We start from the raw sequence: 25,176 nt of genomic DNA, 5'->3' as shown, positions 1-25,176 counted from the left end.
CTATAAACCAAAAGTTTCATTCCATTCATTTTTAACCCATTCATATAAATTCTACTGTTTTTTATTATCTATAAACACAAAAATTTGCCTAATTTAATTTAAGCTCTTCCAAAAATAAAGTTTTATCCCTATTTGTTTTTTAAACAAACCCACTTCTAGAATAGGTAATTTCTCCATGAATCGAAAGTTTTATCTCTTATTATTTTTAAACCACCTACATCCAACTTGTATTAATTAAATGCTTAATAAAATTTTTAAACAAACCTATAAAATTTTCTCCAACTTATTATTATTTTTCTTGCCTATAAACCAAAGTTTTTCTCTATTAATTTTTAACCCACTAACTTCAATTCTTAGGTTTTTTTTAATCTATAAACACAAAGTTTTACCACAATTTATTTTATTTGAGCTCACCTAAAGATAAAGATTTATCTCTTTTTGTTTTTTAGTCAAATCCACTTCTAGAAAGGGTAATTTCTCCATGAACCAAGAGTTTTACTCATGTTTATTTTTAAACCCACCCACTTCCAAGTTACATTAAAATGCTTCATAAAATTAGGTGTGAACCTACTTTGTATTTAACAGTTTAATATACGATATAAGTTAATGTATTGTTATAACTTGATATTTTTTTTTCTATGATCCTATATGTGGTGTATCTAAAACAGAATACTTAAACTATTAATTTATTGGCTTTTTATACTAATATTGATTATCATTGCAATTGGTGTGGACAAGTTTTAATTTTTTAAATTTTTTACATTACTCCGAAGTTTTACACCAACTTATTTTTATACACCTAAATGATTTTTCTGGTCTATAAACCTAAGTTTAACCCTATTCATTTCTTAACCTACTCATTTCAATTCTAGGGGTTTTTTTAATATATAAAATTAAGTATGAATATTGTTTATATGTGATATATTTTAAATAAAACGCTTAGACTATTTATTTCCTGGTTTTTTCATACTAACATTGATTATCATCACAATTGTGGATGGATTTTTCTTTTTTGCTTGTAAACTCAAAGTTTTATCCTATTTATTTCAAAATTCACACACTTTCAAAAGAGTTATTTGTCTATAACTCAAACTTTTATCCACATTTAGTTTTAAACTCACACACTGTGTAAAATAGTCTTAGACCTAGTCGATCATTCAGAATTTTTTCTTGGGGGTTCGACAACAAGGGTCAATTTATGTAAAACTAAAGATATAATAATAATAGCTATATTATTTTTTTTTTGGTAATGGGTTTTGGATTTTAGCATCGTTTGTGTTTTGGAATTTTTGGCCTTCAGTGTAATAGTTCTGGGTTTTCAGTATATGGGCCCATATTTAACTTGATTTTTGGAAATTCAAATGAGTTTTTATTTTTGCAATGAGCTCAAATTGTTACTAATTTGCTAAGTGTTTTTAGATAGCTTGGGCCATGATTGCAATTTCCTAAGTTTATTGTGGGGTGGATTTTAACGTCACAAGGCTTGATATGTAATTTGTAAATTTCTAGGATGCAACTGCACATTAGATTGTGTATAAATCTGCCCATGCTTAGACCTAAAATATTTAATTAAATTAATATTAAACTCAATTCTTATTTGAGCAGTTTAATATGCGGTGTGTATTACTATATTTTGGTGTAAATTTCTATACCTTTATAAATGGTTAGTTGAACGAAGTATTTTTAAAGCAAATGTTCAAACTAATATTGTAGAATCGCGCAGGTGAATTTTGCTCATTATTAACTAAAAATCTCGTATTCACATATTCATACAGTATCCTTGCCACCCTACAACTTTATGCAAAATGCAACGGAAGCACCACCAACATCATACTATGACTACATCATCGTCGGAGGCGGCACCGTCGGCTGCCCATTGGCCGCTACTCTCTCTCAAACCTCCAAAGTCCTACTCTTAGAAAGAGGAGGCTCTCCTTACGACAACAACAACATAACACATCTTTCAGGCTACACAGACACCCTATGTGACACCTCCCCAATGTCCGTAGCCAGAAATTTGTTTCCCAAGACGGCATCAAGAACGCCCGTCCGCGTGTGCTCGGTGGAGGCACGAGCATCAATGGCGGATTCTACAGTCGAGCTAGTAGCGATTACGTTAGAAAAGCTGGGTGGGACATGAGATTGGTGAAGGAGTCGTACGAATGGATTGAGGAGTTGCTGGTTCAGGAGCCGGAGTTGAAGCAGTGGCAATCAGCTGTGAGGGATGGGCTAGTGGAGGCGGGGGTGGTGCCAGATAATGGGTTTACATATGAGCATTTGACAGGGACAAAGATTGGAGGGACGACTTTTGACCGGAATGGGCACAGGCGTACCGCTGCGGATTTACTAGCACAGGCGGAGCCAAAACAGACTACGATTTTCTTGTGGGCTACGGTTTATAAGGTCTTGTTCAAGCAAGGTTAGTAATTTATTTTTCTAGTAATTATCAAATAGTTCGATATTGTTCCTCTGAATATTTTTTTTAAAAATTTGGTTCCAGAGGAAGTACCCAAATAATTCCTACTGTGATCATATTGAGTAAATATGAGCACAAAAGAATTGAGTTATTTCCATTGCAAATGGGAAAGTGATGGAAATAAATCTAAAATTCAGAAAACGTCAATGAATCACTTGAATTGGCATTAACATAAGACATATCTATTAATGAAGCACTGAATGAGTTACATTAAAAAATAATTTAATAACTTTATCCTAATCAAAGAAAAAATCTCCATGGAAGACATAAGAAAAATTAGTAAGTATTCATAAATTCCATATTGTGTTCTTCAAATTAAATATTAATGTTATAATCTAAGAGAAATTGGTAATGAATAATGCAGGTATTTAGTTTAGATCTTTATGGAAAATAACAGGGATAGAGCAAAGGTAATATTTTTGAAATAACATCATTCTTATTGGATGCACATCAGAAGAATTCATTTTAAAGGAAAATAAAGAGATAGCTTCTAATTTATTTAAGTAATAAATTAGGAACACAAAGAATTTTATATATATATGAAATTAATATTTATTCTCATTGATAGAAAAAAAATCAAAGTCTATATTTTGAGCAGTTTGTGTTGAACATCATAAGTACATTTGACTTCTTTGTAAAGTTAAATGAGATGATAAAAAATTAACGAGCCCAGGAAAGATAATAGCATAAAAAATACAAAATTAGCCTGATGTCACAATTGATGTAGATGATGAAGACAATACTCTAGAATTGTCCGAGAAATGATAAATGATAAACCTGAAGAAGGATTGATCTTAACTCAATAAAAAATAAAATAGAAGAAATAAAAACAATATTTTATGAATATTTTATAGAATAGTTTAATTATTTTGAGTGAAATTAGGAATCTTTAGAAGGGAGTTTCATGAATTTTTTTCAGTACTTTTATATTCTTATGTGGATGTTTTTATCATATAAAAGTATACTAGAGTTAGCATTAATCTTTAATTTATATTTTTTTATGAAGTCTATCAATGATTAGGAATAAACTTCATATTCTCTTTTGCATCGTTTTAACATACTTTAAATCAATCATTTTGCCATATTGGTTTTAAATATTCACCTTCCTTGTATAACACTATTTTAATATTTTTCACTTTGCAATGCTATACTTTCTCAAATAAAGCTTAGTTTCATATCGGTCAAAAATAATATGAAAATTCAAATTATTTTTAAATTATATTTGTTTTTTGTCAATTCAAATATCAACATGAAAATTTAAATTGGGTGTATCCCATTTAAACAAACATAAAAAAATAATCGGGATGTAAGAGTTTAAAGAAAAAAATGAGCACAAACTGCCAAAAATACTTAATCATGGTATTAAATCACGTGCATTGCACGTGTGTAAAAACTAGTCAATGATAAAAGCACATGTTGACTTTCGTGTCAGCTTCACATAGTTATGTCCCCGGAAACGTAGCCCCTGAACGCGGGGGGAAAAATATCATAGAGATGCGAGGACTCTTTATTAAAAAAAGGTATATGCGGAAACTGAGTTGCACATACATTTATATTTTGTTTGAAATGATCGATATTCTACCTGTTAATACTAATTTTATTGTTCGTACGTACTTGCTTTTACCCATACCGTGTTGAGGCAATTTCCAGGAGCCCAAAGGTCAAGTACATCTTTGTCCAGGAAATACATAGAAGTGTAGGAAGTAAACTTGTTCTTCACCTAAAACTTTTCTCAATGGTTTCTCTTGGGGTTCCGAGGGCAAACACAAACGCTGAGAGAGAAGGCCAAACACAATCAAAATAACAACACAAACACAAACAAACGAATTTTATGTGGTTCGGCAAGTTGTCTACGTCCACGGGGCAAGAATGAGATGAGTTTTCACTAATAATAGAGAAGGAGAATACAAATAGAGATTACAAATTCACTCAAAATCTCTCAAACAAACCTCTCAAATCTCTCAAACAAAACCCTAACCAAATTGCTAAGAAAACTCTCTTTTCTGTGCACAAAAAAACCCCTTTTTCAACTCCCAAAAAACCTAAAATCGTGTTTGTATTTATACCAAACACAAATCCTAATCAGAACGGAAAACCGCAATCAGGCACAAACCCGACTGGCGGTCGCAGAAACCAAAATTGATTACAGGGTTTTGGCGTGTTAGACCCTTAAAGCCACTAGGAAAGAACCCTAGAGGGGGGGGGGGGGAATAGGGTCTTATGCTAATTTAATCTGATTTTATGCTAATTAAAACTAATTAACAAATATATCTTAGCAAGTATGCTATGCTATAAGATATGTGCAAGGATATACAATATAAACAAGGGTAAACAATATGATCATGCAACAATGGTGATATAACAATATGCAAGAATAGATACGTCAATACCAAACCCAAAAACAAGGAAATGATCACGGAGTTCGGACCTTCCGTCCTACGTCTCCGCTCCCCACTCCCGGGGAGAATCCACTACACAACCCGGTTTGAAAGTCGGAACTTCTCTACACGCTCGGTTTTCTAGCTAACCGAAAACTCTACACACTCGGTTATCAAGTCAACCGACAACTCTCACAAATCCTCACAAAGTACATACACAAGATACAACCTCAAGTGTTGGTCATCACGTATCGACTCCCTCAAGTGCTCGGAATTATCACCTCTCACTAGGCCACCGACGTCACTCCTCTCAGTATCGATTCCGTCCTCACCACACACTCCTCTCGGTGTACAAGTGTATTACAAAGTGAACTTCACAATTAGGCACACAACAAATGATTGTTCTCTAAACAAGGTGAAAACTCAATTAGACTTAACTCAATGTTACTATCTCTCACAACCCCAAATATATTATGAATGCAAATACAATAAGCTCAAGTGGGTGTGTGTGTAACAATGAGATTAATCAAATCTAAACTCAATATAAAACTAGCTTTAATAAGATGATAATCAAACAAATAAATATAAAGCTAGAAAAGAATTTAGAAAACTTCTCAATAGATGACAAGAGATGGAGGGAGAATAGTTGATTGTACAAACTCCAATAGATGATCTCCTCAAGCTCTTGTGGAATTGAATTCACAAACTCAAACCCTCAATTGCTTAAAAGCTTCTAAACAAACTTAAACCCTTGTTAAAACTTTGTTAAAACATTCTCTTGGATGGTTGAAGAGCTGAAGGTAATGGGGGTATTTATAACAACCCAAGACATCAGCCAAAACCCAACTGAAAAGACAAAAAAGCCTTCAGAAAACACTGCTGGAAACTAGCCGTTACTGTGCAACGGCTCTCTGATAAGTCGACTTATAAATCGACTTATGAGTCGACTTATATGATTCGACTCAGCAGACGAAAAATCACAACTCCGTTGCACTTCGTGAGTCGACTTATGAGTCGACTAAACGTGCACAGATCTGAAATGCACAGAAAAACTCAACTTTAAACCAAGTTTAAAAATATCAAATAAATTCAAAAAATTATGAAACTTTGGGAGATGATTGTAGACATGATAATAAACATGCTACAAAAACTGGTTTTTAAAAAGGACCTCCCAAATGAGAAATATCATCATTTTGTAAAATAATCCAAAACATGAAAATGTGAACACATGAGTTTTGACATTTTAGCTTAACCATGTTTTGAAACATTACAAAATGATTTTATAGACTTAATAAAAGATGTATATGATTATTGTTAAGTCCATAAACCAAGAAAACAATATTTTCTTAAAATTGCATATTCTATGCAATATATTCTTAAACAAAATAGAGTATGAAACATATGATTTTCTTAAAATTGCATATTCTATGCAATATATTCTTAAACAAAATAGAGTATGAAACATATGATTATCTATATGAATGTAAATTTGTTTCATGTCTATATAGTTAAACCAAAACACAATAATAAATATGTAATCTCATATTTATAAGCACGGAAACTTAAAACTATGTATGTATATATATATATAACTATATATATACATAGAAACATATATGTATATGTATGACTACATATACATATAAACCAAAAACTAAAATATGTATATATATATAACTATGTATATATATATTATATAATATATAGATAGAGAGAGAGAGAGAAGAGAGTAGAGAGAGAGTAGAGAGAGAGATTAATGGGTATCCTTGTCATGGAGGGGATTTTCCTCTTGACTGCCGTCCTAAAATCAGCATGATTGAACGACATTGTGATGGATCCGCTGGCGCGTTGAAGCTTGATCTACATAATCTAGAACCCCGCAACACACAACCATAATTTGGGGTGAACCGCGTCGTCGTTGTGACGCCTTCATCCACTCGGTATCAAATTTTAACGCGATTTTGAATGAAATAGGAAACTTTTTCACATGGTGCGATGGAGGGTCAAACTGACGAGCGGTTCACCGCCAAACTTGGTGTGTTGGGGTTTTTAGAATGATGTAGACTCAAGTTCAAGCGGAGGCGGATCATCCATATGGTCGGCTCATGCATGTGATTTTAGAGGCATCAAGGAGGATCCCGCTCCTATGACAAGGATAGCGCCATTATTTTATATATATATATATATATAATATATATTATAGTATATATATTATATATATATATATATATATATATATATATATATATATATATATATATATATATTAGGAGAGAGAGGAGGGGAGATACTACCTATCCACTTAGTGGATAGGAGCCTTAGATCCACCAAACTTTTTTCGCATATCGCTTGTCTGAAATTTAGTGGCCTCAAGTGTCATAAATCTTAAAGATTTATATCTATCAGGACCGATCCAATGGCAATACTCACAAATTAAAGTTGGTGCGTCTTATTACCTATCCACGTTAAGTTGACATAAGCTTTTACGCTATATATATATATATATATATTATATATATATATATAGTATATTTATATATATATATATATATATATATATATAATGAAAGCCAAACTTGTTGTTGTATATAATATATATTGATATATATATATATATATATAACTATATATATACAAGGAAACCAATATAATGTGTGTGTATATGATTGAGCTTAAAGTACCAACACACATAATATAAACCTAAACTAATGTTACCCAAGCTTGATCTTGATCTTCAATAAACTTGACTTGGTACACATTGCGGATGAAGCTAGAACTTGGATCTTCAACTTGAATTGCATATGCTTCACCCACTATTCCGCCAACCTCCATTGGATATGATCGTTGAAGCGCAATTCCATCCATCCTTCAACATGTTGTTTGTCTATAATAAATAAATAAACACAAATACTAGACAAACAAAATTAAAAGTAAATTATTTGTTAAACATCATCAAAACAAGAAGGCCAACATGGCGGTCGACCGTGACGGTTGACCGGCCAGAGCTCCAGAACGTATCCCTGTATCGTGTTTGTTTGTGATCGACCGCGCCAAAGCTCGCTGTCGACTGGCAAGCACCCAAGTGCCTGTGTGCTTCAAATTTCCTAAACTTTACTAATATTTTCGCCATTTCTACAATTCTCCAACTCAGCGAATTTTTTTCAAAACTGAACCGACACCAACCAAACTAAATGTCTCACTTGTTGCGTCCAGTACGAAGTAAAACAAATTCACGACAACGGACTTAATCCATAACAAGTCGGGAACCCAAACGAGAATGCAAACAAATTCCAAATGTCGGTGTCAACTTACTAAACCAGCTGCATCAAAATAACTGCCTACATATCCTCTTGCCCAAGGAATCAAGCCTCACATAGTTTACCTAAATGGCTGCAAACGACCTCAATCAACTGGAAGGATTTTTAAACCTTCACGGTCATCACCAACCAATCTGCAACTGATAACTCTCCCAATGGTCTCAAAGTGAAAAGATAAACTCTCTTCCAAACTTGCATCTCTCCCCACCAACTCTGTCTTAGAGCTCAACTCCTCAACCCTATATGTAGAAGAAACACAATTATCAAACACCTCCAATTGAGGTGAACCAACAGCCATAGCCAAATCCAAACTGTGTCCATCAGTTACACTCGAATCAACAAGCTCATCATTTGCATTAGCACATGATCTGGAAAAATTTTCCATCAAACGTGAAGTAGCATCACTCTCCACCCATTACGATATCCTAATGATCTGTCCAACACTCTTCACCTTCTGAGAGTCAAATGTGACAATACTATCCAGAACAATATCAGAATCCCATAACTGGTAACCAAACACGTCTCTGAATCCCAAATGTGCACTCGGATCAAATTTCACATACTTGATGTGACAATATGTTGGGCATTCAAATATCCGAAGCAACCCAAAATTTGAGGTAACTCCACCAGATCCAAATACTCCAATCACGACAGACGACAACCTATAAATAAGATAACTCCAATATGTCAAAACCTCAGCACTAAAACTCTCTGCAAACTACTGCTTGACATCAAACACCAATCCTTCTCTAGCAAGGAACATCCTATCAAATTTGCCATCTCATCTCGTTGCCCAATGTTTTCTTTCTAATGAAGTGTCTCAAACTACCTTGAGCCAGGCACAAATGCAGAAAAAGATCTCTCTTGTACTTCCTATCAAAATCAGAACTAAGTAAATTTACCTTTCTACCTATACACTTCTTCCACCTGTTGTTGACTACTAGGACTTCACTCAAACAGAACTTGGTTGCAACCCACAAATGCCTAGAACAGTCTTCAACATAAAAAACCAAATACCTATTACCTCCCAATGATGCCTCATTAGAAGGCCCTCAAATGCCTACGTGAACATCATCTAGAAGGCCATTCGCTCGGTGAATAGAAGTGTCAAACTTCACCTCGGTCTTCTTGCTCACACCAATATCTTCACAAGACTTTAAATTGCAGGTCAAAGCACCTCTCTCCAATCCATGCACGGAATCAACACTCGAATGTCCCAGCCTCCTCAAATGCAACAGTCTAACCGAATCAATAGAAGTCGCCAGCGCTCCACCTATCACCGTGCTCCCAATCAAATAGTATAAATTATTCTTTCTGACGCCCTTCATTACAATCATGGATCCCATTGTGACCTTCAGAGATGCATCCTCTAAGATCACCCTATAGTCTGCTACCTCCAAAACTCTAAATGAAATGATGTTCTCCTCTTTTCAACTCCTCTAAGAACATCATGTTGTGATCATTACCCATGAGCATTCATGATCATTACCCATGAGCACGACATCTCCTCTTTTCAACTTCTCAAAGCTAGAGAACTAATTCCTCTTTTCAACTCGTGCCCTACACTACCGCCAGAGATGCATCATGTCGTGCTCATGGGTAATGATCATGAATGCCCATTGTGACCTTCAGAGATGCATCCTCTAATGATCATGATGTTCTTAGAGGAGTTGAAAAGAGGAGAACATTCATGATCATTACCCATGAGCACAACATCTCCTCTTTTCAACTCCTCAAAGCTAGAGAACTAATTCCTCCTAGAGCAAATGTGGTATGAAGCACCTTAATCCAATATCCACTCCGTAGAGTCGGTATCACAAACTGGCGGTAGTGTAGGGCACGAGTAGCCCGAAGAATCCGAATCTGAATTGTCGCCACTAGCCTTGGCAACATTCACCTCTAAAGTTTGTATAGCTTTCCCCTTATTCTTCCTGGCTCGATCTTTCAACTTTGGACATTCAGACTTCTAATGTCTATCTTCTTTGCAAAAAGCACATTACTTCCTACCAACTGAAGGATATGCTCATCTAGACTGCGACCTCCTATTTCGGTTTGGACTTTTCCTTCTTCCGGTCAATGTCTCCGCTACTATATCATTAGAAGACTCATTGTCTTTCTTCCTAAGCTGATAGTTCACAAGTACAGCGATGACCTCACTATACGAAAGAGATGTCTTTCTATTAATTAGGATAAGAACAAATATCTCATATTACTCGTCAAGTAAGGAACTCAACAACAACAATGCCTTGTCCTTATCATCGATCATAACATCTACATTTGCCAAATTCGCAAGAAGATTCGTGTAGTTGTTCATGTGATTACTAATTGAGATTCCATTCTTCAACTAGAAACGGTAAAGCCTCCTTTTCAAATGCAAGCGGTTCTCAACACTCTTTGTCAAATATTTGTTCTCAAGAATCTCCCAAATCTTTTTTGCTGAAGTCTCATTGATCACATCATATTTTAGATCTTACGTTAAACAAGACCTAATAACGTCACACACCGTCCGATTCATCTTCTTCCAAACCCTTTCTTCAATGTCGTCTGGCTTGCCGTCCAACTCCAAAGTATCTTCCAAATTCTGCGCGTTCAGCGCATCCAAAACTTTACATCTCTATAATCTAAAGTTGTTCGTGCCATTAAACTTTTCAACATATATCTCAATAGAGTGAATATTCAAACTTTGAACGGTCTTCACGTCAGAAGAACCACTCTCAACACCTCCTTTCTCAGCTATCTTCCTCAAAACATCAACAAACCAATGCGGAACAAACTGAAAGAAATAGATCCAAACTATAATAAAGGTAAATTTTTACCTCCAACTAAAACTCTAATAAGAGCCTCCAAAAGATCTCACCCTCACACGATGGAAGACAAGATCCACAATAATAAAAATCCCACATTTGCCTCCAACTGAAACCCTAGACGAGCTTCCAAAGCGATCTACTCCTCCACCTAAACTCAAGCGTAGCATGGTGCTCTGATACCACTTGTTGGGTGTAAGGACCATGAATTTTGATACTAGTTAAAATAGTTTTCTGATATATTAAAATATTTAGTTATTATTTTTAAAAGAGTATTTGTATTTTCTTGGCCTTCTAGAATTTTCTATGATTTAAAAGTCCAAATTTTATGATTTTAATATTTATAAAAATTATTTTGTGCGGTAAAAATTTCTAGAATTAATTTGTTTTGTTATATGTACTATTACATATTATGTTGTATTATTAATATTATTATGTTTTATTTCATATAATACATAGTATTATTAATTACGTATTTTTTGGTATAATTTGTTGTATTATTTCTATTGTTACATACTATCTGTCGTATTAGTATAACTAGTACGTTTTACTATGTATATAATTATCTCATAATTATTTAATTTTAAATGTGAGTAAATATATTTTTATTATTAATTATTCTCGTTTAATTGTATAATATGTGTATAATTCGACTATTTCGTATCAGCTGTTGTATTAGCACAACATGTACGTTTTTATTTTATAATATGTGTATAATTCGACTATTTCGTATCAGCTGTTGTATTAGCACAACATGTACGTTTTTATTTGTAGATAATTATTTCATAATTAGTTTAATTTTTAAGTACTTATAATTATTTATTTTAATTATTTTTGATTAAATTCCCTAATCCTAATATTATATAGGTATATAAATACCGTAACCAAACTCCTCTCTCTCCACTCCCCTGAAAACCAACCCACGTTCCCCACTCCTCATCAACCCTCTGTCACTCTCTCTCCAATCACATCACTCACTTACACCCACGTCACCCCAACTCCCTCATTAAATAATTTACTTTTTTTCTCTTCATCTCTCACTTCATTCCTCTCCCTCGTACAGTACCTCTCCTTCGTTCTCTCTCTTCAAAAGAACCCAACTCCTCTTCCAAACACCGCCACCTTCATCATCTCCCACACCTCGCTGCCCTCCTTCAGAGATCCGACCGTCGCTCCCTCCGCGCTCCAGCAGCTTCACGGCACCGTCGTCTCGTCATCAGACCACTCGAACCCGTAGGCAAGATCCCTCTTGCCATTATCTTGTTTTAATTTATTTTTACCGTATGAATTATTTTGTATATGTATAGTTAGTCCGTGCTAATTTAATATCATATGTGCAGTTAACGGTTACGTTTTCGGTGAATATTCTCTAGTACAAAATTATTCGTGATGATTGGATAGGTCAGAATTGATTTATGATTATTGTCGGGCTGTTTGGAAGCAAGAATGTATTTTTAGTATTTATTATAATGTTGAGAATAATTTTTTAAAGGAACATATTTAGTGAAAATAAGTTATTTTGAGTAAAAGGTATTTTGAATAATTGTTATGATTAAATGAATTTTATTTTGAGAAAAAAAGTATTTTAGTTTATTTTATAAAATATCATAGAAATTATTTATAAAATTAAATGTATTACTGTTCATAAATAATAATAAAATATATTTTAAAAAGATTATTTTAGAATTTTTATAATGAGAGATAATTTTAAAGGAAATTAATATTGGAATTAATAACTGAGATTTCGATTTTCGTGTGCAAAATATCTGTTAATGGTAGTTTCATCTTACATCGTTAATAGTAGCTTTACTCTCGTATGTTTCTTGCATGTGATCACGACTATGCTCACACGTTTATGATATGACACACTTAGTGTAATTGTATTTATAATTCCATGTTGAGAAATCATGAGAAGTAACATGACTATAGTGACCTGATGACACAGTTAGGACGCTAGAACGCTCGTGTGTAGTTGACGCTGGAATTACGAAGAAATTGGGGTGAGAAGTCTTGGTCCAATGTGAGCGTTGTGATTGTTTGATGTATAATTTCCCGGGCTCATGCGCTGGTGTGAAGTTTGTGTAGTCACCGGGTGGGTCTGAGGAGTTGTGTGATATGTGATTGTTGATTATTCCGGGCTCTGGCGCGCGGTGAAGTTTGTGTAGTCACGGGTGGGTCCGAGGAGTTGAGATATTTGTGTATTGCCGGGCCTCGGCGCGGTGAAAGTTGTGTAAGTCAACGGGGTGAGTCTGAGGAGTTGGGATATTTTTGTGATTGTGATCAGTGCAGTTATCCGATGATATGAAGTAGTTAGCTCTTGTGAGATAGGGACTAGTGAGTTGTGATAGGATGGCTAGTTGTTTTCTTCCATAACATAGATGCAGGGATTAATATTTAATTATCTACAATTTGAGACTATGGTAATATACATGAGGGTTTCCTTGTTTGATATTCTCGCCTCGATCGTACTACGTCTGCGAGTGTAGATCTTTAAGCTATTAATTCCATCTATGTATAAGCATTATTTGCTTGTATGGTTTCTGATCGCTACCTGCTTGATTCTGTTACTGTGGTTGATTTTTGGATTCTTCTGATTATTAGTATTCCAGTTGCATGCCTCTATCATTATTACTATCATCACATGTTCTATTTCGATTTCTGTTATCGCATTGACCACGCATATGTTATCATTACTGTTATTGTATTTGTTCCTGCCTTGGGGGATCTTGCCGTGTGTTCCACACGCTGACGTACTCCTATTTTCTGGGTGTACGTCAGATTTAGGAGACGGACAGCCTCAGTTCGGAATCGTACAGGAGCCAGAAGATTCTTAGCAAGGGTGTCTTGCAGAAGGAGTAGAAGAACCAGCTGAAGCGTAGTAGTTTTCTTCCGTAGTAGTAGTTAGACATTAAAACTCTTTTACCGCACTTTTCTTTAGTTGATGATGGATTTAGTAGTTTAATAGTACTTTCTTTATGGACTATGTATTTCTAAATTCCTAGTTGGACTATTTTGTAATAAGGGTATGTTAGACCCATATTTTATGTCTGGGATGATTCACTGTTGATGATATGTTTATTCCTTATTCTGAGTTGTCTTTATATTCTTGCTATTGTGATCGGGGACATGTGGCTTCGCATTGTATTTATTTCCAGACGCTTAACGTATTGGATTGAGAAGAAAAGAAAAGAGAAAAAAAAATAGAATATATTTCTTCTCAATCTAATACGTCGCGGGCTTGTTCACGTCCCGATTCCCCGGTATTTTGGGAAGCGGGGCGTGACATTGGGGTTCCGAGGGCAAACACAAACGCTGAGAGAGAAGGCCAAACACAATCAAAATAACTGTATGAACACAAACAAACTAATTTTATGTGGTTAGGCAAGTTGCCTATGTCCACGGGGCAAGAAGGAGATGAGTTTTCACTAATAGAGAAGGAGAGTACAAATAGAGATTACAAATTCACTCAAAATCTCTCAAACAAACATCTCAAATCTCTTAAACAAAACCCTGACCAAATTGCTCAGAAAACTCTCTTTTCTGTATACAAAACAAAACCCCTTTTTAACTCCCAAAAACCCTAAAATCGTGTTTGTATTTATACCAAACACAAATCCCAATCAGAACAGAAAACAACAATCAGACCCAAACCTGACTGGCGCTCGACCGTCGAAATCGTTACGGTCGATTGACCAGAAAGACAAAAACCAAAATCGATTACAGGGTTTTGGCGGTCGACCGACCAGAGCTCCAGAACGTATCCCTGTATCGTGCATGTTTACGGTCAATCGCGCCAAAGCTCACGGTCGACCGGCAAACACCCAAATGCTTGTCTGCTTCAAATTTCCTGAACTTTACCAATATTTTCACCATTTCTACATTTTCTTCCTCTTCTCTTTTGAGACAAATAAAAATTGCTAGAGTTGAAAATGTCTGGCTTTCAATAAAAAAATGTTGGTAATGTGAAAATACATCAAGCAACAAACATTAATTATAGAAAGTGTTGGGAGAGAAATCGGATCCTATCTAGAGTTGATGGGCCTTAAACAGAAATTAGGAATCAATTTTAACTTAAAAACTATAATTACCAGGTATTGACCCAAACTCCTATTTAAACTCATCACTCTTTGTTATCTTATCCGATGTGGGACTATACTTACATATTAATCATCTCAACAACTCTCCCTTAATTTGTGAGTATAGTTCAATTCAACTATAATTCAATCTTCCACGGAATTCACTAAGTTTTGCACCATTTTACTTGTGGGGTAACCAATTCACAAACTTTTGCACCACATCACTCGTGGGCTAACCAGACCATGTATTTAGTACATAACTATCAAACATTTGTGGTAACTTCCACCACTTTACTCATATGGTAGCTAACCAGATTTTATCACTCCTATAGCATCCGTGGATTCTCCCGGCACCTTCGGGCTTCATATTGAAGATCATCTGTTTTTTTAATTACTTGGACCATGACCTTAGCTCTGATACCATTGTTAGGGGAGAAATCCGGCCCAATCTAGAGTTGATGGGCCTTAAATAGAAGTTAGGAATTAATTTTAAGACAAAAACTATAACTATCAGATATTGACCCAAACTCTTATTTAAACTCATCTCTCTTTGTTATCTTATCTGATGTAAAGATTATACTCACGTGTTACTATCAACAAAAACACAAATGTTGCACAGAATATACCTCCGATCTTGAAAACACTGCAAAATAAATATAAACATAATTGCACACCAAAAATAATTAGGTGAATAATAAATATCGATCATAGATTTGCCAATATTACTAGCAAATGCTAAAATCTCAAAATATAAACAAATTAATAAATATAATTGCATGCCTAATAGCATAACTTCCATCGTTGAATATAATACAAAACCCTTTGTTCTCAAGAGAGATGCCGGGGTTCATGGTCTAAGGATGGAAAACAGAGGTGGCGAACGACTTCAGGTTTGATCTCAAACGGAGGAGGAAGGCAGCGTTGGAGGGATTTGCTTCGTTGACGATTGATCACGAAAAAGAAGAAGGACAAAGACATGAATTTTCTCCCGATCCATGATTTCATGAGAGAGTTGTAGAGAGTTTTTCTTTTCTTTTTTGAGAGGTAGAGATACAGGGAATTGATTTGTTATAGATTTTTTTTTGAAAAGGGATTTGTTATAGATTTGATAGTATTTATTTAGTATATTGTAATGAAGGAGTGGAAAGGGGAACTAGGTTTTGACAGTTTTTGTTTCTAGAATCGGTTAGATATTTTTTAGCCGATTAGTTAAAATTAGGGGTGTGTATCCGAAAAAAATATCTGTAACCGTATTCATTAGGATATGATATGGTTACTCAAATCTATAATCGATAGGAAATGATTACGGATATGGTTTTGTTGTGAAATATCCGTAGCCGTATCCGAAATATCTGAATACATATTAGTCAATAGTCATACTCTTATAATAGTTTCGATTCTTAGATTATGGATTTTTTTCTCAATACCATCTAGTTTTCACATATCCGCTTTGTATCCGCATGCATATCTGCTTATATATCCGCATATATATCCGTAACCGAATCCGATTTTATCAAATATGGATATGAATTTTCCTTATCGAGGTATATCTATATCCGAGATATATCTGTATCCGTATTTGCACCCCTAGCAAGAATACACCTAATACACGTGTACCTCTTGAATTTGAAATTTAAATTAATTCAACCTCTAGTTACTTATAAATTAGGCATATTTGACAATTTAAAATAGGAATAATAATAATAATATATGATAATTAAGTTTTTATAGTAATTTTTCATAACAATAAATCTGAATTTTGTTATTGAATGTGTAAATTGGTTATTTTTAAAATTAATTTGAAATTTTAAATTAAATTGCGTCATCAAAAACTATATTTAGCATTATAACGTGCCACATGTCAACCATACAACGATCTAGATTTTGGTGAGCGGCTATAGATTATGATCGCCACATTTTTTTTTTTTGTCAAAGAGAAATCCAACGGTAGTGTAAGTATTGTGAAATATATAGCAAAAATTGGGTTTTCGAGAAATTTAACTTTTCCGGACAAAATTTGCTAACAATAAGGTCTAGAGCTGAAGCTTGCGGACTAATAAACAGATGAAAATCCATTCATAAAAATAACATAAATCAGTATAGATTCGTTTTTTACTTTCCAAGTGAAACGATATACAGGCGTGACCAATTTGATAAACAACAGGAAAAGATAATCAAATTATAACAGTTCTCTATGAAAACCAACTAAAATTTCAGCTTTTGAACCGTTAAATCCCATTATCCTGATTGTAGTGGAGCCTTCATATGATACGTTGGGGGCGGACATTTTGTTCACATGATTCCAAATCTCAAAATATCGACCCAGAAAATATGCACGAGTATTATGTGTAACCCATAGAGCACGTACAAGAATTATTCTCAAAAGCAACAGCAGCAAAGTATAGGCAGCTCTTCTGTCTCTAGAAATAAGCAAAAGTTTAAAAATTGTATTCCTGATTCAATTTACAACTTAATCCCTTACAGTCAGATACTACCAGCAGCAGTTAAATATGATGTTGCCAGCCTGAAAACTCTCAGCTGCACCAAATGCTAGCTTAATTTGCTCAGAACTAAAAATCTTACATTTCCTGTACAATTGGAAGGAACTAAGCCTCTTTTTTCCACGAGCACTCACTTACCAAAATTTCCACGCGGGCATTAAGCATAATATATTCCTGTGCTGATAGTTGCAGGTTCCTGAGCAGATAATTGCATGCGCCGTTAAACATGCAAATGTAAGCAACTTTCAGACACCATACATCTCAACAAAATTCTGGTGACATGAATGCATATATTATTTGCCTAAGGTCATCAGTTCTGGTCCCAAGATGCTTGAACCAAAAAAGATCAAGAAACCGCCTACCAAAGTTTATCCATTGCCTGCAGCATCAACTGGCGATCATAGGCCATCACGAGGAGAAAGAAAATTAGTTGTCTTTAGTGTACATATCCAGAAAAATCATGCTCACATGAGAAATTGGCAGAAAGTGGATCAATCTCATAGTTGAAAATAAAAAGAAATAAATCATCAAATCCAGAAATAGGTGCCTGACACGATTCAGTACTCCAGCTTTTGGATTCAGTACTCCAGCTTCTGGTGGGGTCCTGCTGTTCTTTCGATCCGAGGATATTCATGTCTCACTGGATTGGAAACATATTTGTCCACAGATTCACTGCACAAAGAAAAAGATGAAGGACCTGACGCTCGGGGTCTACCTTCTGTGCAAGCTTCTAAAGGCAGACTAATACAGTATAGAAGATGACAAATTATTTGACATGAAGATTATTTTACAAACACTTGAAAACTAGAGTGTAAGAGGGAAAAGGCAAAATAATTTATTTTCAGATCGGAATCATATTTAAATGTAAGAAAGTAATAGAAAGTCGAAACTAAAACGTTATGGTATACTCTTTTTCATTCTTGAAAGACTATGAAGGAAAGGAATTACAGTATTACTTTTCTACATTCACTCGACCTTCTTAAAAAAAGCTAGAAAGCGAAAAGACCCAAGTTCTCACTTCCAGTCCACTTTAAATTCACTTTCAATATTTTGTTTGATTACTTGAATTACAGTCCAAGCAGAATCCGGGAGTGAAGGAGAAAGTCCCACACAATCCCACATGCACCTTTTTTGTAAGTCCTCCAGAGTCTGATGATCACATCATCCTCCATGCTATTACGCCCTTAGGGCTCGTTGAACAATGAGTTAAACTTTGGACGTCGGAAATATTATCCTAGAAAACTTTGCGGGGGGGGGGGGGGGGGGGGGGGGGGGGGGGGGGGGACATTCGTATGTTTGCTAAACCGTTTCCAAGTGGGGTTCAACAAAAGGATAAACATTTAACCGGCAGACCACTCTCCTTTTTCAACCCAAAATATTCAAAAAATTTACAAAAGCACCCTCAAAATTCATAACATAGAAATAACACTAGTGTTTAATATCCTATTATTGTTGACTACAACTTCCATTATTGAATGCGCAATTTTGGCAGTTCTGGCACTAGAACATCCCGTTTCATCTGCTTAATCAATGAGATTAGTAGTTGGAATGGACGGAACAAGAGGGTGTTTCAGAGTAAACTTAGAGACGCATTGTACAGTCATCTTCCTTCTTGTATAACATATCCTTACATCGTAGCAGATGGCCACCTCAGAGCAGAGTGGCACCTTAATAAGCCAATATAGTTGGTTTCATTTTATAATCCTTCTTTTCCTCCTCCTAGTGTGTTTTTCCCCTCTTCTTTCCCCACTTGATATATATTCTTCTTATTTTGTCTATCAACAAAATTCCTCAGCGCACTGGCCCAGTTACTCAAAAAATTATTTGTAAGACCTAAGAAGTTATCATTTATGCAGAACCCATGCATTAGACATTTTTAGACTTTCATCTCCCACTTCTCCTAGAGACTTGAAGTGCCTCTTTCATAATGATTGCAGTTTTTCCACTCGTGATATCATTTTCAAATTTTTCATTAACAATTGCCAAACTTTTTTCCTTCTCAATGTGCCCACATGGGAAAGTGACTATAGTTTCCATAAAATGTTTTTCTAGTTTGTTGAACGCCTGCAAATAGAGAAACAAACAAAACGAATAGCTCATCCACAAGCAAAAAAAAGAGAATCGCATTTCCAATTCTTTTCTTTTTCAGAGAGAACGAAAAAAAAATCCCCTTCCTAAATTAAATGAAACTCTTCTCTCCTCTGGACACAAACATACTGCCGAAGCGCATAAATTCTTCATGTTTGCCATCCGAGGATTTCTATCCTTGATTGATCCTAAAAGAAAAGACCATTATAGTTTATATACATGATAATACACTTGCTCACCTGACCCTTGGCTCAGCAACTAAGGAAGAAGATTCACTCCGAAATTTTCGTCCATTAGCTTCATCAGTGCGTGCTGGTGTTTCTGGCCCATTGGAAAGAATAATGGCTGGGTCATGAACATGTGGTTGTGCTACATTCAGGTTCGACATGCTTATAAGTTCTTGATATTTGTTGGGCTTATCTATCAGTTCTTCCTCGTGCTGATTGCAATGTTTTTGACTAACATCATTGAGTGCTGTCAATACTAGATTACTGCAGTGCTTTAATGCTATCGAGTCAACATTTTCTGTTAGTTTACCTGATCTGCTAGTAAAGAAGTCATTGGACAAACTGCTTGAACAAGAACCATTTTGAGAAGATGACCCACTTTGACAGCATTGAAGGCTGTATTTTTTACCCCATGATGAGGACATTATGGCTAGGAAATGTTTCTGAGGATGTAATTCATTCTCAATCTCTTTGTCCGCAACATTAAGTAATTTGTAAATACAAACCTGCCAAGATTTTCTTTTCGAATTTCAGTGTTTGTTAAAAAAAAAAGCATATCTCCAGTGATAATGATGTTTAACTAATTAATCAGTTCAACATCAGGAATGGTTACAAATAACGAAATTAGGATGTTATAAGTTAAAACAAAAACCATACTACTTCACGTTTTTATAGGAGAAATGACGAAGCACCTGTTGGCATACAGGACTCATAGTCCCTTAGATAATGAATTAATCACATAGATTACAAAAGAGATGATTAAATAAAAAGTGTGGGAAAAGGCCTCCCTAGAAATCAGACACAGATTAACCCAAAACTTTGGTAATTCAAGGAGCGTATCAGAGTCATATCTTGAAATTGATAAACAATCCAACCTACTTAAGATGTAACCAAGCAAAAAAGTTAAAACTATAATGCATGAATTATGAAGTAAACAATTCAATTTAATTTCTTGACACACTTATGTAATTTTTCTTGTTTCCAATAAAGGATAAGGACTGTTCTGGTAAGTATTCATTCATATAATTTAAGAAGTTTTTATTTTATGACATGTCTTGTAGCCTTTAATTTTATGTTACTAATTTAAGGTATAGGTAAAGAACATTAACAAGCATGAATGAAAGTCAACACGCTAACACATACATGCAAAGTAATCTTACCATTACATTTGTTATTTTTTCTAGAACTGTCCCATTGTTGTTTCATGGTTCATAGATCTGTATTTACGCACCATATCTATTTGTCATAAAACTTATAGTAGGTTGGATTTTCATATTTCCTGCGATATTATGTTGTGATTTTCATATAGGAGTTGTTTCATGTGGTATGGATTTTTCACAACAAGATTGGAATGGACTTATGAAGTTACAGACAACATATTAATTTCCAGGTGCAAGCTACTATAAAAAAAATGCTTTCACATATTTGTATGACTAGGTTGCATGGGCGCATATATGGGTGTGCGATTTTGCAAATCCTGAAAATGTAGATATGGATACCAGACAAAGCAATCCCAAAAAAGATGATAACTTTAAAGTTTAAAGTCCACATCAAGAACCCAATATGCCCTTGGCCATAAATCGAGCTTCAGAAGCATGAGATCATTGGACCAATTGAAACCTTGACCGAGTTTGTGCGATAATCTAAAATAGAGTTTGAGCAAATTTTAAGCTAGTTTGGATAATTGAACCAACGTGAACAGCTAAAGCTCTAAAATTCTGCTTGTTTTACAACCTCGGGTGAGATTTATCTGCAACCAAGGCAATAGGGTCGTAAAGCGCGTAAAAGACACCAATATTTGAGCAAGTCAACCCTAAAATTCAACGGTCCCCATAACACTATTGCACAACTTCTCGTTACTATTTAATTAAATATGAGCAAAATTCATGAAGTATCAAGCTTACCAACATTTTCCATCACATTTTTAACTACGTCCCCAAGAAATACTACAAAAAAAACTACTAACTCTTTATACCAAGATTTTGATTTTGGCTACATGAATCCTACTCTTACACTTACTTCTATTACGGCTCATCTCTTCCCTTAACTATCATATCTTTCTTAATTGAGGTATAATCTCATCGCATCTCGTAATTGCCTCTGTTGACAAGATCGTCTCAATCAATTCTCTCCCACTCTATCCTCAACTCCTCAACAAGAGCAACCCTTATTAATCTTCCGCAAATGCTTGTGCACTCATTTCTTATCTAATAAATGCAAGCGTATATCCACAAGATCATTAGAACATTCTCATCTCTTCCCAACATTCTCATTTCTTCGCATGCCTCTCTCTATTTATAATAATGCACATCTTTCTCTCTAATTATAAAAGAAATCAACCGCATTGCACCCCCCACCCTCCCCAACCAAAAAAAAAAAAAAAAAAAAAAAGAACCAAAAAAAAAAAAAAAAAAAAAAGAGGAGAAAAAGAATAAGGAGAACAGAATAAAATTTTCAGCGGAAAAAAAAGGACTTGCCTTCTTCCTCTTCTTTCGCTTCAGCTTCCTTTTCCGCTTCTTGGTGTTCTTCTCCTCTTCTTCCTCCTCCTCCTTCTCGATCCCCCAAATCCTATGGCTGACATCAAGCGCCTCCGCATTAAGGGCCCCACCGTCCTCATACCTTTTCCTCAATTCTTTAACTTTGGAGAGCACGTTCGACCTCGTGAAGCTCTTGCCGCCAAGATTCCTCTCGATGCGCGCGAAGAGGGAGATCCTCGGGTCGAAGGCCTCCGCTGGCTCGAGAGCGAAGCAGGCCCAGCCTCGTCTGAATCGTCCACGTGGCAGCGTGGTTGGTTAGCGCCGCCGACTAAGGTTTTTGAGGCGGAGGAGGGGGAGCATGTGGACATTACTGCTTGTTTGGATGGAGGGTAGAGAGGGGGAGGGGTTTGGATGGAGGCTAGAGATGGAGATGGGGAGCGGAAGAGAAATCTAATTTTAACATAGAGGAAAGTGGAAATTTGAGTTGAAATGTTACATCACAAATTGAGGTTTAATGAAGGAGAAAGGAGGAAACTTTTCCCTTGGAAGGGAAGGTCCTCTTCGTTCATTCCCTTCTCTGAGTCCTCTCTCCCAAACACACTGTACGGTTATCAAGAGGGGTGAAGACTGAAGAGGCGTTACTGGGGTTTATACAGCGAACGTTTTGTTTGTGATTAATGACCGGAGTTGTAGCTTAGGGTGTGTTTGGTTACATTTCTATAAATTATAGGAAATGTTTTCCATCCTAAATTTGATTTCCTTGTATTTCTTAAAAAAATTATAGGAAAAGTTTTGAGAAGTTAAAAAGTACAAATTTTCTTATTTTTTGTATTGTGCTTGTTTGGTTCAAAACAAGAAAATGAGAAATAACTTTTGGGAAAATAGCAACATTTCCTATAATTTATAGAAATGTAACCAAACACCACCAACTTTATAGAAAAGTGAGAACTTTGTAGAAAAGAGTTAATGAGTTTTATTATTTAAATAATGAATGTGTCAGATTTCCAAGAGATTTCCTCCCATTTTAGAAGGAAATCAATTTCCATAAAATTTGGTACTTTTGGACACTTTACAGAAAACATTTCTGTAAATTTTTTTGGAGCCAAACACAGTTTATAGAAATGTATAGAAAACTCTTAATTACATAAATGCCATACGTCAGTACTTTTGAGAAAACATTTCTCAAAAACAATGCAACCAAACACCCCCTTAGTGAATGCATGCTTTGTGCTGTTTGCCACTTGTCACTGGCGTGAATTACAACTGAAGAGTCGTGAGAAACTTGAGCGACAGAATCGATAGCGTGTAGTAACTGTAGGAGTGCTGCTACGGGCACCCAAAATATGGGACAAAGGGAGGGGACAGGTGAGGTGTCACTTTCATATTGCATAATGAGTGGCTAACTCATTATGCAATAGGGAGGGGACACCTCACCTGTCCCCTCCCTTGGTCCCATATTTTGGGTCCTTAAGTCATTTTTCGTCACTGTAGAGTGTACTTTGCAGTTTGTGGGGGTAAATCATATCATACTCCCTCTAAAAGAGGGAGGTGTGGAAAAACTTTTTATTGACTATATTGTCTCTATTCTTTTTTGTTATTATATTCTAATCATAAATTAACTAAATTAATTATCATTATTAATTAATCATATTACATGCCACTTCAATTTTGTCTAACTTGGCTCTAAAACTTCCAATGTTATTGTAAAACTCTCATATTAATTATTAATAATGCATAATACTATATTGATAGACAATTGCAAGTTAATAAATTATTTTAGAATGAGTACAAAATATAGAATTGTTATAAAATTATATCGTGACACTCACATAGGAAAATTATAAAGAGTATTCTTGCGTACATAAGTACAAACATCCAATTTTAGAAAATATTAGAAGATCTAAGTGCACTAAGATATAAGTGGAGGTATATGCGTGTAACTTTCGTAAGTTGTAAGCTATTTATGTTTAATTAAGACTATAAGGATTTGAAGCCTTTGTTAAACACAAACAATAGTATGTGATTCTTTTGATAAATAATATACATCGTATAATATGAGGCCAGAGGCTTAGCTTATATTTATATAGTACGAAAGATGTGGAAAATTTTAAGCATCATATTTTGAATAAGTTTCAAGATTTTGAATTATAAATGAAATTATATACTTCGCTTAGAATCATACTCCCTTTAAAAGAGGATGTTGTAGAAAAAACTTTCTATGGACTATATAACCCCTATTTTTTAAATATTATATTTTAATCCTAACTAAACTAAATTAATCATTATTGTTAATTAATCATATTATATGCCACTTCAAGTTTGTCTAACTTGGTCCCTAAAACTTCTAATGTGATTGTGAAACTCTCATATTAATTATTAGTAATGTCTAATAATATATTAATAGATAATTGCATGTTAATAAATTATTAATGGAAAGAGTAGAAAATATAGAATTATCCTAAACTTATATCATTATATTCATATAGGAAAATTACAAATAGTATTCTTGCGTATAAAAAGTACAGACATGCAATTTTAAAAACATTAGGATATTTAAGTGCAACAAGATACAAATGAAGGTATGTAATTGAAACTTTTATAAACTGTAAGGTATGTAATTTAATTAAGCCAATAAAGATTTAAAGCATTTGTTAACCACAAGCAATAGTATGTGATCCCTTTGATAAATAATATTCATCATATAATATGAGGCCAAAGAGTTAGCTTATATTTATATACTAGAGGAAATATGGAAAAATTAAAGCATCATATTTTGAATAATCTTAAGATTTTGAATTATTTCTGAATTTATATACTTTGCTTAGAAAACTT

The 25,176-nt window shown here is 34.7% G+C and overlaps 1 protein-coding gene and 1 pseudogene across 1 annotated transcript; one reads left to right on the top strand and one right to left on the bottom strand.

Moving 5' to 3' along the window:
* On the top strand, positions 1,785-2,424 carry LOC109839246 (annotated as a pseudogene).
* On the bottom strand, positions 17,452-22,607 carry LOC109838076. Its single transcript, XM_020406543.1, has 3 exons — positions 22,345-22,607; positions 19,880-20,373; positions 17,452-18,224 (listed from the first exon to the last, which is right to left on the bottom strand). The coding sequence occupies exons 2-3, from the start codon at positions 20,290-20,292 to the stop codon at positions 18,131-18,133; spliced, it is 507 nt and encodes a 168-aa protein (XP_020262132.1). The 5' UTR covers positions 20,293-20,373; positions 22,345-22,607; the 3' UTR covers positions 17,452-18,130.

Source organism: Asparagus officinalis, chromosome 4, assembly GCF_001876935.1.
Source record: "Asparagus officinalis chromosome 4, Aspof.V1, whole genome shotgun sequence".
NCBI classification, from domain to species: domain Eukaryota; kingdom Viridiplantae; phylum Streptophyta; class Magnoliopsida; order Asparagales; family Asparagaceae; genus Asparagus; species Asparagus officinalis.
This window is presented reverse-complemented; position numbering and strand designations above follow the sequence as displayed.

Excerpts from the sequence above, each read along its gene's own strand:
- LOC109838076 (XM_020406543.1), bottom strand. The coding sequence starts at position 20,292 with ATGTCCTCATCATGGGGTAAAAAATACAGCCTTCAATGCTGTCAAAGT. Across the intron at positions 18,225-19,879 it reads GTTGCTGAGCCAAGGGTCAG|TGAATCTGTGGACAAATATG; the intron begins GTGAGCAAGTGT and ends TTCTTTGTGCAG.